An 18,449-nucleotide genomic window follows, 5' to 3' on the forward strand; every position below is an offset into this window, starting at 1 on the left:
TCTATTTTACAGGCCTTGTGCTAAATTCTTCTTGGATTGCTTTTGCTGGAAGGGATTTCTTAACTTCTTGTGGGTTCTCGAAGCAAGCTCAGACAGAAATTATAGTGCAATATTATTTCAGGCAAGTTTCCTGGGAGAAACCACCTGATTTCATGGCCCGACCCACCTTGATGCCAGAATCTGGGAAGCTTTTATATCAGCCACAACATGTAGGAAATAATAACTCATGAAAACTCTTCTTTGCAGCAGGAGGAAGGCAAAACATATGCTGTCCCAAATGATTCCTGCTTCCCCACTGGGTAGTGTACAGGGTGAATTAGCAGCAGCTGTGGTAACAGTAGAAAAACACAAATTAAAATTCACATCCATTTTCATTGTCATTTTATAAAATCTGGGGTATGGTCAGGCTTGGGAAATATAGGCATAAAAACAGCATTCTGATGCTCTGACTTACTTATGAGTTGATTTATTCACAAGGAGGTCACACACTTCCAATCCAATATCAACACTGATTCATGAGGCTGACCATGCAGTGAACTCTTCACACTATAAGGCTCAGGAGGGCCCCTTTAACATGGGAGGCCTCTTGAGTATTTCTCTCTCTTAGGAAGAAAGGGACCTCCAACAAGGGCCACAGAGAAATAATGTCCCAGTGCCAGTGGAAATGCTCTTATACAAAAGAAAACACCCATTCTGGGAATGGGCTATACCCAGGGTAACCAGCAGAATAATGAACACAGCACGGCTTATTAGAAGGAGTATCAATATTATGCCTTATCTTAAGTGAAAAACAACGTCCCAGTGAGGCTTCAGCAAAATATAGCCTGAAATAGAAACCACATAATAAAAAAAATTTAATCTTTTTAAAAAAGACTGGGTGTGGTGGCTCATGCTTGTAATCCCAGCACTTTGAGAGGCTGAGGCAGGAGGATTGCTTGAGGCCAGGAGTTCAAGACCAACCTGGGCAATATCTCTATAAAAAATTAAAAAATTAGCCAGGCATGGTGGTGCAGCTACTCAGGAGGCAGCTACTGCGGTCCCAGCTACTCAGGAGGCAGAGGTGGGAGGATTGCTGGAGCCTAGGAGTTCAAGGTTACAGTGAGCTATGATTGTGCCACTGTAGTCCAGCCTGGGTAGCAGAGATCCTGTCTTGATACATTTTTTAAAAAATAGATAAATAAATAATAATAAATAAATAGAGAGAGCACCGTGTCCAAGTAGCACCCATTCGGGGTGCCATGGTAGACCACGTGTGATGTCGTCCTTGGTTCTGGTGCAAGAGGCAGGGTGGTGGCAATGACACTTCTGCCTTTGTCTTGGCAGGAGTCTAACTCTAGAAATCTTCATGCTCCTCCCAACTGTTTCCCTGAGCTTGAAGCTCTCTGAGCTTCCTGAGGGCAAGAGGAGCCTGAAGTCAGAGTTACTTGATGACCCAAGACATTAAGTGGAGCAACAGAAGGTTTGAGTGGGCTTCTGGAATCCTTCCTAATTTTGACTCAAAAAGTCTGGGGAGTTACTACAGCACTACATCCAATCTCCAGACCCTGACTCCAAGTCCTCAGCATTTCAGCAGTTTCAAGAAGATGATCAAAGAGGCTTAGCATAAGGCATCTCACGTTATAGACAATAGATTCACAATGTACTACAGTTCTACGGCCTCCATCTGGAGAAAACTGACCCCACTTTTATATCTTTATGTGCTTTGGCCCACTTTTAAAACTAGAACAATACAACTATCCTCCATCTTTTGCCTTTCTGCTTCCACACTTGCTTTTTATACTTACGCATTTGATAGCCTTTGACTGTGCAGGCCAGGCTGAAAGCTTGGATCAACCAACAACTATTGTGCACCAATGTTCCAATGTATCCACATGCTCCTATCTGAAAAACAAAAGAGGGGGATAATTCTGAAGCTCTGCACACAGAAAAAAAAAAGTGGTGTTTTATGATCCCAACGTGTGCAAGAATTCACAAGGTCTCAGTGATAAGGACTCCAGGAGATGCCAATTGTACCTAAAAATTCAGTCACCTTGTGGTAGTGCTTCAGGAGCAATGAAAATTCCTGGGAAAAATTAAACCGAACGAGTAAAGGAAAGGTCTTTTATGTAATGTTTTCTGTACTTGGAAGCACCAGTTTATCAAGAAGAAATATTGGATGATCATAGAAATAAATCCCAATTCTGTGATAATGAATGGGTGTGCGCTGAACCCTAGGACTTGGACTTTGGTAGAGTTATTTTCTTACAAGCCAGACAAATATAACCTATGCTGTTCCCTGGAGGTCATCCCAGACCTAAGCTGCAGGGTGTAGTTCTTAGAACAAAACAGAGTATGTGTTTTGAGTCTTGTTTGACCAATTCTCTCAGTAAAGGAATATTTTTTGTAGATTGGCAGGTGGTTGTCTCATAACAATGAATTTTTTGTTATAGTGAAGTTTAAATCCTGAGTTGGAAAATGTTTAAACAAGTATGAATCATTGCAAGCCAATACATAAATGTGACAGCTACATTGTGTGCGTTTCCTGGGAACATGTGAGGAGGGAGAATATCATCGGATTTGCTCCAACAGCAGCAGTTACTCGTTATGGATTCCCCAGCCCTGGGAATATTCCAGTCCTACACCATCATGTCCTGCTTTTGTTCCTGTTTTCCAGGCTAAGAATGCCTTCCCCCTTTGTCTCCCTGCAGACCCTTCAATCTATTTATGAGTCTCTGATGCGTTCAAATGGCATCACCTCCAGGAAGCCTGTTCCCAGCTTATCTAAGCAAGATATTAGGCATCATTTTGTTTCTCAAAAATGTTGTAATAATTATCATTAACAGATTGCATCATAATTATTTATAAGTAGGTCTACCTTCCTTTTTAGAACGTGAATTCCTTGAGGGCAAAACCTGAGAACTGTTTATCTCTAGTTCTTCAATACATCAAATAGTGCTCAGCAAAAAACAGGTCTACAATACAGGTTTACAGAATGAATGAATGAATGAACTTTGAATCCATACATTTCCCAAGCATGGCTGTGAAATCAGCCTCTGGCAACAGATTCCTCACCATCAGACTGGTTTTAGAATGAACCAGCGTTCTATTGTCCTGTCTCATGCTCTCTTCAACAACTCTCAATGCTACTCCAAATATAAATTGATGTCAGAGGGGTAAAAGTGACCAATAAGTCACTTCCACCATCACCTAGAAAATTAACCTTTCAATGGACTTCAGACAAAATAAATTATCCAAATACCTATTCATGGCTACATAAACTTGGCTTTCCAAGACTTCTAGACACAGTGATACACGTGCCCCCACCGAAAATCAAGGAGATATCACAACTGAATTGCCTGGTGAGCTCATCCCTAAGTAGCTAGGAAGGAAGAAGCAGAAGAGATTTCCTCACTGCTCTCTCAGTGCAACAGCAGTTACAGCCTGGGAGATGCAGGCACAGGGATAAGCTTTAAGTGAGCGCCAGCCAGAGAGCTATTAACTCCTTCAGCTCAGGAGAGGCTGTTGCTTAATTTCCCGCAGCACTAAATCACTGAAATGGTGTCGTTGTGGCCTGATAGGTTGATGTGACTCTGGAATTACTAGTGGGCAGTGTGAGTTACATGTCATGTTAGAGGAAGAGTTGTGTTCTGAAACATAGCTACTTAAGAGCAGAGCAGCCAAGCTTTGTCAGGGCCTGGTGCCCGGGAAGGGGGGCGGGGGGCGGTCCCTCAACCATACATTGCTCTAGCTGTGTCCTAATCTGAATGTCTATACTCAGAGACAGCCAGACAGAAGGCTGCATTTTCTCTTCTACCTACCCACATCTTATGAGTACATAAAACATTCTTGCCTGCAATAGCCCATTCCACCTCATTCCCTACCCCACCCAGTATCATAGAGAAACACGCTCATTTTATCTCATACTTCTACAGTTCTTTCTAGATAAGAGGGTTGCTTTTTGCCAACATAATACAACTTTTGAAAAGATTCAGTGGCTCGAATTCAGCTCTTAACAGGGCCACTTCATAACTCATACCAGGAGTGATGACAAATTGTTCCTCAGAAAAGACAGAATTTTAATTAGTAAAAGACATTTTGGAATTTATTCCTATGAACACATATCCTTTAGCCATGTGACCTTGAAATGGTAAAAGTGAGGAAAAAGGATTCTGTTTAATGTGGCAAGTCAGAGAGAAATAAACGGCTTTTGAATTCTGAATTTGCAGCATCTTATTGGGCTTTTTAAGAGAGCAACATGACAAGCACTGGGCTTTTAATAACCACTGAGTGGATTGTTTACTCTTACACGAAAACCACAAATGTGTTATGCAGTGGCAACCACTTACTGACAAGATATTTTTCATCGTAATCACAAAAACGTTGTATGCGATCAGCCAGTCCCAGTAGCGCAGGATGCTCTTGATGGGTTTCAACAGCAAATCGCCCCCAAAGAGCAGGAAGTAGAAACAGGCCACTAGGTACCCCATGCAAAAGATGCTGATCCTGGTGGTCCCAGTGATGAAGATGATGGTGAGCACGAACCAGAAGAGGTAGCTGAAGACGATCACTTTGGACATGTCTAAGTAAGATCTGGAAAATAAAGCCAATGACAAAAAGACAACAACAACAAAACAAACAAAAGCAAAATCGGGAAAGTCTTTAACAAGGGAAGAAATTCATGCTCTCTACTGCACCTTGCAAATCAGATTGTGAGCTTTCATTTAATCCTGCTATCTAGGAAACCCTCAAATAGTTAGTAATAGACCAATAGATGAGTTTTGGAAAACATGTATGCTTCTCACCTTATTCAGGCCAAATTTCTCACAAACAACAACATTTTCTGCCTACCACTTGAGTACTCTAAATTCTCCTTTCTGTTTCTATGGGAGGCATAAATAATTGTATGGCAAAAGAAATTCTAAGATACAGATGCCTTCTGGCTAGTGAAAGAAAAGTTAAGAATGGATGAACTAGAAGTTAAACAAATTTATATTGAACACAAAGGTTTTATTCGAGGTGGAAATCTTTCCCTACAGATGGGAGGTGATTCTGACCAACTGTCCAAAGCCATGGTGGGGCTTTTTTGTTCTTTCCAATACTCTGTTTCTGGAGGTCCTCGGGCTGAGTCAGGATTCCCTTTTGGGGGCCACCCATCCCTGCTGCTTTCCTCATGGAAGGTGAGGCCAGAGTTCAGGTGTCAGTCTTGCAACAAGCAGCAGCTCTAGCCTGCGGGTCAATGTCATTTGACAGGAGTCACACCTACAGGCCAAGTCCCAACTGCATTTCTTGATTAGAACTTTTGGTTTTGGGAGTTTTGCTTTGGTGGTTTCTTTTGGTGCATTTGGGAAGAAACATAGAAGAACCAATTCTGGATTAATTCTTTGATTAATGCGTTCTTGTTTTGTTAATAATTGCTTAATAAAATATGCACTGTGGCCGGGCGCGGTGGCTCAAGCCTGTAATCCCAGAACTTTGGGAGGCCGAGGCGGGCGGATCACGAGGTCAGGAGATCGAGACCATCCTGGCTAACACGGTGAAACCCCGTCCCTACTAAAAACACAAAAAATTAGCCGGGCGTGTTGGCGGGCGCCTGTAGTCCCAGCTACTCGGGAGGCTGAGGCAGGAGAATGGCGTGAACCCGGGAAGCGGAGCTTGCAGTGAGCCGAGATCGCGCCACTGCACTCCAGCCTGGGCGACAGAGCGAGACTCCGTCTCAAAAAATAATAATAATAATAAAATAAAATAAAAATAAAAATAAAATAAAATATGCACTACACTTGAGCTATCCAGCATTATTAGGGGATGAGTTTAAGTTGTGCCTTGGTACATTTTTCAGACAAGTAAACTTTTACCCTTTACTCTAATTTTTAAAGTAAGACTTAAATATTTTTATAACTTTTTTTCTAAAATACATAAAACCCTTCCTAGACTTCATAATGAAGAGTTAATGAAATGTCCGTATCTCCCTGTATCTCTAGATCATCACAAATAAAGGTAGTGATTTGCATGAGCCTAGGGGCCTTCTGAAGTGTGTGCGGTTTGAATTCAGTGGAATTGCGCTGCTGGCATTTTGAGTGCGTATGCCTGTGAGTGCAGCTTATTCTTTCCATACCTTTCCTTCCTTGTCTGCAACAGTCAATTCCTGCTTTACCAGCTCTGGCCTTCACATCTTGGCACTGAACCCACTTTGGGTCCAGAATTCATAAAACTAAGCTTGCGAGGATAACATGGAAAACATCAATAAATACACTTCAAAGAGAAGCCTTAAGGATCTCTGAATAGAGAGACTGAACCCTGGTCACAGGTACTGTGGCTAAGGGGCCACCTAACTGTCAGGGCTCTGGCCGCTTTCCAGAGATCCCAGGGTGCTGCGGAGCTGACCCCTGTTGGAGAGGAAGAGCGGAGCACGTCTGTGCTTCTGACCAGCAAGCATGTGCGCTGGCTTCCTACTCACTGCTGTGGCATTTGACAGGTCACTTCCTGAGGGGGGTCACTTTGCTGGCAGTCCTCATTGAGAAACAGAACAAAAATTTGAAATAACTAAAACAAAAATCAGCTTTAGAAATCAATGGCACACAAAAGCTTTCCATTTGAGTTATGATTTAGGTTTTTCATGAATACATTGAAAATACTGATGTTCCCTTTGCAATAGTAAATATTGGGATGGACTGATTGTTTTCTTAGCATCACAGAGAAGAGGCAAAAATGGAAGTCTTACCTTAGATCAGTGCCTAGTCTGGTACTTAATTCACAAATAGAATGGTCAAGTCTGTATAGCATATTGTTTTAAAGCAAATTCACTTCCTGATTTACTCAGTTCATATTGAGCCTCTTATGCTACCAAGAGGCCCTCAAGCGCATAAACATTCAGATTTGGGAGCTGGATTTTTCCAATCTCAGTTCTGCTGTTGCCTATGTCTCATCTCGTTGCTGCAGTTTCCTCATCTCTACAATGGGCATAACAGCATGACCTCCTTGGGCTGGGGTAAAAGGGCTCCATGTGTGCGGAGCTTGGAACAGAGCCTGGCACAAAGGGAGTAGCAGGTGGCTTACAGCTATCTGTATTGGTATATGCATTGTGGGCCAAGAACTGTAAGTAGGAGGATGGGGACAAATACAAAAGCAAGTTAGACGTGATCTTCACCATAAGGCTACACCTTAGAAGTGGGGATAAGATGGGTTCTTCAGATACCAACACCAGGCAGAAGATGATCCACACCATGTAAACAGGAATCTCTGGAAGATCGGAAGCTGGAGAGCGACTCCATGTGTGGGGTCGGCTGGCTCGGGTACTATCAGTGACCTATCTCCACATGGATGGCATGTGCGCTGTGACTGCATGAGCCTCTCACTGCAACCTCATATGGCTCAATAGGGCAGACACTAATCAGTGAGGATCAGAGGTTAGGAAATTAGTCCCATGACATACAGCTAATAAGGGGGTATGAAAAGTCACAGCAGCTTCCTCAGACAGCTGACTACAGTGGGCAGCTCAGGGGAGTGTTACAGGCATTGAAAGACCGAAGATCTGACTGCAGAGGCAGAGTGGGCCTGCCCTCCATGAAGTGGGCCTTGGGTGACAAAATCTCAATACGGAAACCCAGGGAATGCAGAAAGTGCGAATGCATGGTGAGAGGTCGAGAATGGTTTAAACAAAACACTGTGAGGGAAACATGGCCCAGATCAGCTGTCACGAGGCTGAGCAGAACGGTGGAGGACAGAAAAGCTGCTAGGGAGCCCTTGCATGGCCACAGGAGAGACATTGCTCAGGAAGAGCACAGGCACAGGGTGGAATCTAGGGAGCCACCCCTCCTCGGTGCCCAGTGAATACAAGAAGTGAGGATGAGGACCAAGGGATGAGGAGGAGAGATGGGAGATGAGGAAGATGAATGGAGAATGAGGAGGCGGGATGGGGAATAAGGATGAGGGATAGAGGATGAGGAGGAGGGATGGGGGATAAGGATGAGGGATGGAGGATGAAGGGGAGAGCTAGAGGATGAAGAGGAAAGATGGAGGATGAGGAGGAGGGATGGAGAATGAGGAGGAGGGATGGGGATAAGGAGGAGGGATGCAGGATGAAGAGGAGGGATGGGGGATAAGGATAAAGGATGGAGGATGAAGAGGAGAGATAGGGGATGAGGAGGAAAGATGGAGGATGAGGAGGAGGGATGGAGGATGAGAAGGAAATGGAAAAGAAGGAGAGATGAGGGTGAGGCAGAGGCAAAGGGGATAAGGAGGAGGGATGGGAGATAAGGATAAGCTATGAGGAGGAGGGATAAAGGATGAGAATGAGGGATGGAGATGAAAAGGAGGGATGCAGGATGAGAAGGAGAAATGGAGGATGAGGAGGAAGAATGGGGATGAGTAGGAGAAATGGGGGATAAGAATGAGCTATGGGGATGTAGATAAAGGATGAAAGATGAGGAGGAGGGATGGAGGAGGATAAGGATGGATGGAGGATGAGGAGGAGGGGTGGTGATGAAGATGAGATATGAGGATGAGGAGGAGGGATGCAGGATGAGAAGGAGAAATGGAGCATGAGGAGGAAGGAAGGATGGGGATGAGTAGGAGAAATGAAGGATAAGAATGAGCTATGGGGATGCAGGTAAAGGAAGAAAGATGAGGGAGGGAGGAGAAGGATGGATGGAGGATGAGGAGGAGGGGTGGGGATGAGGATGAGCTATGAGGATGAGGAGGAGGGATGCAGGATGAGAAGGAGAAATGGAGGATGAGGACGAAGGATGGGGATAAAGATGAACTATGGGGATGTAGATGAAGGATGAAAGATTAGGAGGAGAGATGAAAGATTAGGACGGGGGATGGAGAATGAGGACGAGGAATGGGGATAAGGATGAGGAATGGGGATTAAGGATGAAGGATGAGAATAAGGGATGGAGATGAGGAGGAAGGACGCAGGATAAAAAGGAGGAATGGGGATATGGATGAGGGATGGAGGAGGAGAAGAAGGGATTAGGAGGAGGAATGGGAATGAAGATGAGCTATGGAGATGAGAAGGAGGAATGCAGGATGAGAAGAAGAAATGGAGGACAAGGAGGAATGGGGATAAAATGAGCTACGGGCATGTGGCTGAAGGATGAAAGATGAGGAGGAGGAATGGAGGATGAGGAGGAGAAATGCAGATAAGGACGAGGGTTGGGGATAAGGTTGAGGGATGGAGAACATGGATGAGCTATGTGGATACGAATGAGGGATAGAGGATGAGGAGGAGGGGTGGAGGATGAGGAGGAAGGATGAGGATGAGAGGGAGGAAAGGGGGATGAGGATGTGCTATGGGGATGAGTATGAGGGATGGAGGATGGAGGGCGGCAGGATGAGGAGTAAGAATGGGGATGAGGGATTAAGGATGAGTGGGAGGGATGGAGGATGAGAAGAGGAATGGAGGGTGATGAGGAGGGATGGGGATTAGAAAGAGATATGGGGGATGAGAATAAGTGATGAAGATGAGGAAGAAGGCTGGAGGGTGAGGAGGAAGGGTGGAGATACGAATGAGCTATGGGGATGAAGATGAAAAATGGAGGATGAGTAGGAGAGATACAAGATGAGGAGGAGGGATGGGGAATGAAGATGAGCTATGGGGATGAAGATGAGCTATGGGGATGAGGATGAGAGATGAAAGATAAGGAAGAAAAATGGGGGATGAGGAAGAGGGAGGGAAGAGGGAGGGAAGATGAGGATGAGCTATGGGGATGCAGCGAAGGCATAAGAGATGCGCAGGAGAACCCTCCACTGGACAGCTGGTATTACTGGCACAAGTCAGTTTTGGTATGAAGGGGAGGAGGAGAACTGAGGCCATAAAAAGGTGGTTTACACTGACAAAAGCAGGTGCAGTGCTATAATTCAGAGACTCAGCCTCCAGGCTGCTGAACCACATTGTCCAGCATTTATTAACTTCAGTGTATACAATTCAGCGGATCTATTTCCCAAGTATAGCAGAGAAAGTATAGAGGAGCAATGTAATGGAAATGCACACATCAAAGTGGCTTTTAGCAAATGTAAAGCTCTTGTTACCTGCAGTGAATAAAATCTGGCACAGGGTTGTGTTGGCTGAAGGAGGCCGCATCAAGGTTCATGCAGATCTCGACATTGTCACCTGCCATGATTCGCACTGCAGCCTTGTTCTCATCCTCAAAAATCTGCCGTTGTAAGGAGGCACACAGAAGCAGCATGAAGTCATCTAGCAAGACAGATGTGAGATCATTAAGCTGCCTCATCCTCTTCTGATTTACATAATGCAACATACAGTCATCACACAGCAACAGCCACTCCCCAGCTCCTAAGTGAGTTGTGTTCCCAAAGTTCATAGTAAAATTCATCCTGGAGTCCAATGTTGGGGTCAAGTCACACCTTCTCCACCTTGCAGGGCATAGAGTGACCACAGACACTTCAGGAGCTTACGTGGGGAGTCTCTGGATTTTGTTTGCACATTGGTGAGAGAAAGTATTAGGTGCTACTTACTAGTCTTCATGAGTCTCTTAGAGGGTAGCATTTTTTGTGTGTGTGTGTGTGAGACAGAGTCTTGCTCTGTCACCCAGGCTGGAGTGCAGTGGTGCGATCTTGGCTCACTGCAAGCTCCACCTCCTGGGTTCACGCTGCAAGCTCCACCTCCTGGGTTCACGCCATTCTCCTGCCTCAGCCTCCCAAGTAGCTGGGAATACAAGCGCCTGGCTAATTTTTTTTACCTCCCACCAGTTTTAAGGAGGCCACTTGAGAAATTTCCCCATCTTTATCTTTTTATGTGTGGCGGATGCAGATATTCGTTTTTCTTTATCCTTTCCATCCTCCTTTGCATTTGTAACCAAAGACTGTCCCCAGAGCATAAGCCACACTGCAGGTGTGGTGAGAGCAGGTGGAGGTGGTGGACTGTGCTGGACAGCACAGGGCAGCCTGAGAGAGCTGTCCTTCCGGCAACTGCCCACAAAGGGCTGAGGCCAAGCCTGCCTGGAAGCCTGCACATAAGCTGCTTCCTTGCTTTTAAAATTAAACCTAAACTTGTTTAGGCAGGGCAGTCATTTGCATTTTCTGTAGCACCCAGTACTCTGGTCTTGGGGGAGCTGCTCTGACCTTTGGATCACCAGCTGCCATGGGAAGGCCTTGGGGCTGCAGCCCAATTCTAGAGCAACTAAAATCTGGGAAGCATCTCCCAGCATCCACTGTCCTATGTTCAGGGTTTATTTATCTGCATTGGGAGCCAGAAACCACCAAGTCAGAAAACACAAAAGCCTTCCTCTCTGGTCTGTCTTTTGAAAGGTGGCTGTGTAAATGTGTGTGTGTGTGTGTGTTTATGTGTGTGTGTGTGTGTGTGTGTGTATGTTGGGGGAAGTGAAATTATGCAAGTGAATATGGTATTTCCAACATTGATTTATTAATTTTGCAAATGTAATAGGGTGAGTAGAAGCCATTAATGACTTGTGATATTAATGCATAAGACAAGCCTTTACATGATTACGAAGTCTAGTGAAAGACAAAAGGCACTAATGCATAGCACGTGAAGAATGATTAGCAGTAAACCCGGACACCAGCACTCTGTGGCCCTGCAGAGGAAACACTTACAGACGAGAAACACAGGGTTGGGCCGCACAATGAAATCTGGGAAGTACAGCCACTTTATGATGTTGTCATTGAAGCTGGCACCCTTGAATCTCCACGGGTAATCTGCAGGGAGGGAAGTGGCGAACAGCACAATCAATACTCTTCTTCACCACTCTTCTCCCAGCCATCCACTCAGTAATGGCTTCTTCTAAAAGTAGACGGCTCCAGGGAAGGGCAGGCTCACCTCGGCAAGGAGCAGGTGGGATGCCAATGCAGATGAAATACTGGAAGGTGATGATGCACGCCAGGAAGCAGCAGTACTTGGGCCAGATCTCCGCGATGGCTTTCCTTCTGCGTCTATATAAGACAGCGATCAGCCAGCAGGCGTGGATCATGGCATAGAAATCCATTCGCTGGCCAATGACGTTAACTGACATTAGGAAACAGGTCTGTGTAAAGATGAAAAGAGGCAAAAAAAAAAAAAAAATCAGGCATATGGGGAAGGGGACTGGTGATAGGTGTCAGGTCTGTGTAGATGGCAGAGACCCACATCCCTCAGGGCCAGTCTGTCTGCACAGATTCACAAATGCTTGCTCTTTTGAGTGTCTCAGCGTGAAGACAGGAATACTGTACAGATTACTCCCAAGGGAAAAACTGACTAAGTAGCTGTTATCATAACCACTTCAGACAATAAAGAGAACAGCCATTTTGATCTCCTCATGAAACATCACCATTCCTACTTCATTCTATGAAGCCACAGGCACTATCACAACCGTTTTAGGTTATAACAGTTCATTTTGGCTGCAGCTTATGGTTCCAGAATGCACAAAAAGAAAGAAGATTAATACTTTATTATTTATTTATTTTGAGATGGAATCTTGCTCTGTCACCCAGGCTAGAGTGCAGTGGTGCAAACTTGGCTCATTGCAACCTCTGCCTCCCGGATTCAGGCAACTCTCCTGCCTCAGCCTCTCAAGTATCTGGGATTACAGGCATGCACCACCACGCCTGGATAATTTTTGTATTTTTAGTAGAGATGGGGTTCCACCATGTTGGCCAGGCTGGTCTCGAAGTCCTGACCTCAGAAGCTCTGCCTGCCTTGGCCTCCCAAAGTGCTGGGATTACAGGCATGAGCCACCGTGCCCAGCCAGAAGATTAATACTTTATTCTTAATAAGAAACCTGTTAACATGGCAACTGATGGCCATGCATTTAGATGGCTCTGGAGATCCAGAGAGACCAAGGCACTGCTGTGGAGGGGGGTGTTCAGCACCCAAACTTGGAAAACTTTCAGTCAAGCCAGTTAACCATCACTACAAATACTTTCTGTTCTTCTCAAGGGGACAGCTATCATGCCTGCAGATGTATCACAAAGTTCCAGTGGCCAATTGGCCAGAAGCAGTTCTTTGAATTTTCATGGAAAAGAGAAATAAAACATGTCAGCAAGGAAACTCACCTCCAGACCGAACTTGTAAAAGAAGTAATTTATGAAATATTTGGCACAATTAATAAGTCCATCATCTAGATGTAGTCTTGTAATGTCATGAAAGATAGTTTTAGACACAGGGGCCGTCAGGTTATTTCGACCTCGATAGTATTCCTGATGGCGGTAAATGGTGACTTCAAAGGCCAGGATAGCCAGCATCAGGAGGTTATTCTACAAAACAAGGAAACACAACTGTGTCAGCCAGATGCTTTATGATTTTGTAATTTCAAGCAATCCCCACATTCTTCACAACTACAAGGACAATGTTTTATAAAAGCTCACCTCTCTTAACAGTTTTGAGCTCAGTATTCATTTTCTCTGTCTTATTTATTGTGGCATTATCTCTATTAGAAAATCAGGCTAACTTCCAAAGTAATAGGATCTAGAATCTCCAAACATAAGATGCCGCTGCTCATTCCTATTTCTGAAAACCACATCTCACACCAAGGAAGCAATTTCCAGTTATCCACGGAGGGCAGTTCAGCCTCGTTTGCAGCAAGAAGTGCAAAAACAGTACAGAGACATCCTGGGAAACACACTGAGCTGAATGAACGAGAAGCTGCTTAGGGGGAAACTTCTGAACACTCCTGAAATCTGGCTACAGAGAGCAATAGATTGAGAAGCATGCTGACAACTGTAAAATAATAATAGCGATGATATAACTATTATTCAAGATAATGAAAATGGTTAACATTTATGGAACCATAGGTTCCAGACACAATTCGATCACCCTTTTCAAATACCAATTTGCTTTATCCTCATAACAGCTACTTATGGTGGGTACTGGTACAAAAGATATCTACCATGTGATGAAAAATCTAGAAGGTACACAAAGAAAATGGGATGCTTAATACATTTAAAAATCCCAGGTGCTGAGTGTAGAGGCTGTACCATTAAATGCATTGCCAGTGTAACTTGATTAGGACTGCTCAGATAATCCACAAAAATAAAATGTGAAAAATCTGAAGCATGTTGTTTTCGTTATGTTTGTATGACTATTTGTACTCAAGTTTCCTTTGATAAATATATTTTATTATTTCTAGATGTAATATATTCTCTTTATTAAAAACTATAGAGAAACAGAATTTATAAAGCAAAAATGTCTTGTAAGGCTATATCCGCTTCTCAGAAATAACCACGATTGAGCATTTGGTATACTTTACTTAATATTTTTCTTTGTGTCTAGAAGAGATCATACTATGCACAGTGTTTTGAAATTTGCTTTTAAAAAATTTTAATATATTTTAGACATGATTCAATTCTAATGCACTCATCGACCTTAATCTTGTAATGGTCTTAAAATGATTGTATAATGTTCCAATGAATGTATTTGTCATATTTTATTCAAGCAATCTCAGACCATTTGATCATTTTCTCTTTAACATGCCACAATACTGATTTTAACACTTAGAGTTTGTTGCAAAGGTGATGCCAAATCCCACATGAGAAGATATGGTTACTATCAAATGTGATGTTAAGCGTCTCATGGAAAAGAATCCTGAACTATTATATAATGGTGTGGAGGCCCAAACTAAGCACGACAAAGCCATTACCCTCAGGTAGACTAGTAGAGGCGAAGACTTCCGCAGGCCGACCCACTCTGTAGGATCGATAGGAGCGCTGTAGAGCAGAGACTTGTTCAACTCACTAAGGGGGATGTTTGTTTGATTTTCATTTGGCTAAAAAGAAGAGAAAATGGAGTAAAAAAAAGCTCCACAGATTAGGAGAGCTCGGGTTATTTCTTCTTCAGCTTTGAGCAAAATGATAGCGGTAGGATGGGAGGGACAGATCCATTTCAGGGGAGACCTCAGTATGAGAGGAGGCTTAACACAGGGCCAGAGCACGACCAGCCAGGGAGAGGTGACTTACAAGCCAGGTCAGGCCAAATTGTGCTTGGGGATGGGGGTTCCCCAAGTATCTGCCTTGCTTTGCTAAAGGACAGTCAGGAATATTCCCCCATCACCGAGGCTCACCAAGGAACAGTTAACAGAGAAGTTCTCAGGCTTAATGGTTTGGAGCTGGTACAACATTTTGCAGACGATAATCACACATGTCCAGACCGTGCAGACACTTGAAGCCAGACGGCGCAGCTTGGCGTACGGCAGAGCAAAAGCCCAAGAAATCAAAAATACATAGTTGAACAGAGACACCTGAAAACACAAAACCAGAAATGGGGACAAAAATACGTAACACGGCATAACAAACAGGACATCCACAAAACAGGATGACTTGATTTACTCAGTTCGGCAAAAGCAGACTGGATTCCTAGCATGCGCAAGGAATTGCCCTAGGTGCTGGGGTACTAAAGTAGGCGAGTTATGGTCTCACCCCTCAAGGACATTATGTCTTGTATGGCAGACAGACATATCATCAGGTGACGTCAGTATCACGTAGCACCGGCTAAGCTATCGATGTGGGCAGGCTCCTGTGAGAGCACCCAGAAGGGTCCTTTGTCCAATGTAGAGGTCAGGAAGCATTTTCAAGAAGAGACAGTGCCTGAACTGAGCCAAGCCAAGAAAGATGAGAGGTGGATTCTTTAGGTAAAGGAGGCATGAACGAAGGCAGGAAAGCATGAGCTAGCATGGTGGGGACAGGCGGCAACAAACAACTGGAAAGTTCAGAGTTGAAGGTGTGAAGTGCAGCAGGAGGCGAGGCTGGAGATGCAGCTACAGCCAAGTTTTGATGGATCCTTTTTACACCATGCTATGGCACAGGAGCCCATTCTTCAGAAAACTGAGAGCTGTGGAAGAGCATTACAATGGGAATTTGGAGGTAAGATTTGCTTCCCATTGAGATAAATGTAACTGACGAATGGAGGGCCCATTGTGGGGACTGGACGCAACTTTGGGCAACCCACTCACATGCCGCTGCAATAGCTCAGGGAAGATAGGGAGGAGGCGCGGATTCAACATGGGAGGCAAAATTAGCTGGACTTGATGACTGATTGGCTTGGTGGGCCGGTGGGTAGGAGAGAAAGTTCAAGGAGTGACTCCCAGGTTTCCACTTGGGAGCCTGAGTGGATAACCGTGCCATTACTCAGACAGCAATGCTGATAGGGAAGCTGGTCAGAGCAGCAAGGTTGTGAGCTCAGCTTGAACCTGTTGACTTTGGGCTGCATGTGAGTTCATTCATCAGGCCAGATGTTCCCACATTTCTAGCAATTCTTTATAGTTAATAGTCCATTGGACAGTATAGAAGGACCACCATCTTCTTCAGTCATGGGAAATGCTCATTTACTCTGATTATTGTTATGTTAAAGTAATATCCTAGAAATGTTTAATATTCTCAGGTAGAAATAATAGCGTGCTCTCGTCTGATACAACTAAACATGTACCAAGCATTGTGGGCTAAGCGTTGTGGGCTCTGAAAGACATAGTTACCTACTTGGCTTATAAAACTATAAAAGAAGAGGCCAGGTGAGGCGGCTCATGCCTGTAATCCTAGCATTTTGGGAGGCCGAGGTGGGTGGATCACGAGATCAGGAGTTCAAGACCGGCCTGGCCATGATGGTGAAACCCCGTCTCTACTAAAAATACAAGAAATTAGCCGGGCGTGGCGGCAGGCGCCTGTAATCCCAGCTACTTGGGAGGCTGAGGCAGGAGAATCACTTGAACTTGGAGGGTGGAGGTTGCAGTGAGCCGAGATCATGCCACTGCACTCCAGCACTCCAGCCTGGGTGACAGAGTGAGACTACGTCTAAAAAAAAAAAAAAAAAAAAAAAAAAAATGTTTAAAAAACTATAAAAGAAGAAAATGTGGAGACTGCATGACTGTATTAATTCTGCTATTTGTTACCTGTTTCTACTCAACTATTTGTCACTGTCCGATGCAAGGAACCTCTCTGAGAATTAAGTGCTGAAATATTAGAGTAGGAAGAGATGCCTTATAGAATTAATTGAAGATGAAAGAAATACTGTACACGGAAAGGCCCTGCAAACCATAACTCACTCATAAACATAATCAATGTTACCTTTTAGCAAAACAGATAGATTAGTGAATTGACTCTTCCCCCATAGTCATCAACAAGTGTCTCATCAATTTGGATATTAAAAAGTAAACCCGGCCGGGCGGCTGAGGCGGGCGGATCACGAGGTCAGGAGATCGAGACCACGGTGAAACCCTGTCTCTATTAAAAATACAAAAAAAAAATTAGCCGGGCGTGGTGGCGGGCACCTGTAGTCCCAGCTACTCGGAGAGGCTGAGGCAGGAGAATGGCATGAACCCGGGAGGCGGAGCTTGCAGTGAGCCGAGATCACGCCACTGCACTCCAGCCTGGGCGACAGAGCAAGACTCTGTCTCAAAAAAAAAAAAAAAAAAGTAAACCCTATTAAAGATGCTGTGAAATGAACTCTATTATGTCTGTTATTATGTATCCAAGGCCTTTAGTAAAGACAGCACAATTAATTTATTCAGAACTTTCAATTTTCTGAGTGATGGGGAAAGGGAAGTAAAGGTGGTAACTTTCATTAAGTCTTAACTAGGTTCAAGGTGACACATCCCCTGAGGATTCCCTGCCTGCAGGAGGCATGTGGGAGGGACAGATGGAGGCACACAGGCACTTGGCGACAGCATAAAGGGACTGAGACCTGAAGAATAAACAGGAGTTAGACAGGCAGAAGAAATAGCAGGTCCAAGGCCCTTCCAGACTTGGGAGAGCATGGGCTGCCCATCCTTGGAGAAGCAAGTGATTCATTGTGAGAGAAGTGTGATCTGAAACCTGTCAGAGGACTTTAAAACCCATCCGGCGTCTTAGAGTGTCCAGGAATGGCAAAGGTGAAGTGGTCTGGGCTGGATCATGGGGGTCTTATACCATGTTACCATGAGGATGAAAGGCAGCTGCTGCAAGGTTTCTGGTAGAGGGCTCTCATGATCATATCTACCCTGTGGGAAGACTGTTCTGGCTGCATTGTGGAATATGCATTGGAAGGAGAAAAGATTGGGAAAAGCTGGGAATCTGTAAGAGTAATCTAAAGGGGAATGGAGGCAGAGGGAGTGAGTAGGACACCTGAAAGTGCTTTGGGGCCACTCAAGAAGTGGGGTCAGGCCCAGCTGTCAGGTGGAAACAGGGGCTTGGAGTTCAAAGAGAGCAGTGAGTTGACACAGAGTTTAGGACTCGCAGCAGGTGGAAGGCAACTGAACCAGAGTCCTGTGCTTGTGAGCTCGTGAGCTCACCCATGAGAGTCCAGAACAGAAACTGGCTGTGGACAGAGCCTGAGGAACATGCTGAGGAAGCTGGTGGGATGGGCGGGATGAGTGCAGGAATGAGACAGGAAGGGCCTGATGAAACTGTGGGGAGGGGCCGGGAAGGTGAGCTGATGTCCAGTACAAGAGAAGGGAGAGCTTCAATGACAAGGAAAGGATCCCCAGTCCTCAGCATCCTAGAGAAGTCAAATCAGAGGAGGACTAAAGAGCCTCTGGGAGGTGAATATTTTTATT

At 44.7% G+C, this 18,449-nt stretch overlaps 1 protein-coding gene across 3 annotated transcripts in view; it reads right to left on the minus strand.

Annotated features, from left to right (window-relative positions):
• The window catches only part of PIEZO2 (piezo type mechanosensitive ion channel component 2), a 479,216-nt gene that overhangs the window by 73,901 nt on the left and 386,866 nt on the right, over positions 1-18,449 (minus strand). For all 3 annotated transcript variants that reach the window (XM_055238811.2, XM_055238801.2, XM_055238791.2), the window contains 9 exons: positions 14,988-15,164; positions 14,568-14,693; positions 12,985-13,185; positions 11,774-11,978; positions 11,551-11,652; positions 10,009-10,174; positions 4,326-4,569; positions 1,785-1,881; positions 167-326 (listed from right to left, as the gene is read on the minus strand). In XM_055238811.2, the coding sequence (XP_055094786.2) occupies positions 167-326; positions 1,785-1,881; positions 4,326-4,569; positions 10,009-10,174; positions 11,551-11,652; positions 11,774-11,978; positions 12,985-13,185; positions 14,568-14,693; positions 14,988-15,164 (1,478 nt within the window). The remainder of the gene's footprint in view (positions 1-166; positions 327-1,784; positions 1,882-4,325; positions 4,570-10,008; positions 10,175-11,550; positions 11,653-11,773; positions 11,979-12,984; positions 13,186-14,567; positions 14,694-14,987; positions 15,165-18,449) is intronic.

The sequence above is a fragment of the Symphalangus syndactylus genome, chromosome 1, assembly GCF_028878055.3.
Source record: "Symphalangus syndactylus isolate Jambi chromosome 1, NHGRI_mSymSyn1-v2.1_pri, whole genome shotgun sequence".
Classification (NCBI taxonomy): Eukaryota; Metazoa; Chordata; class Mammalia; order Primates; family Hylobatidae; genus Symphalangus; species Symphalangus syndactylus.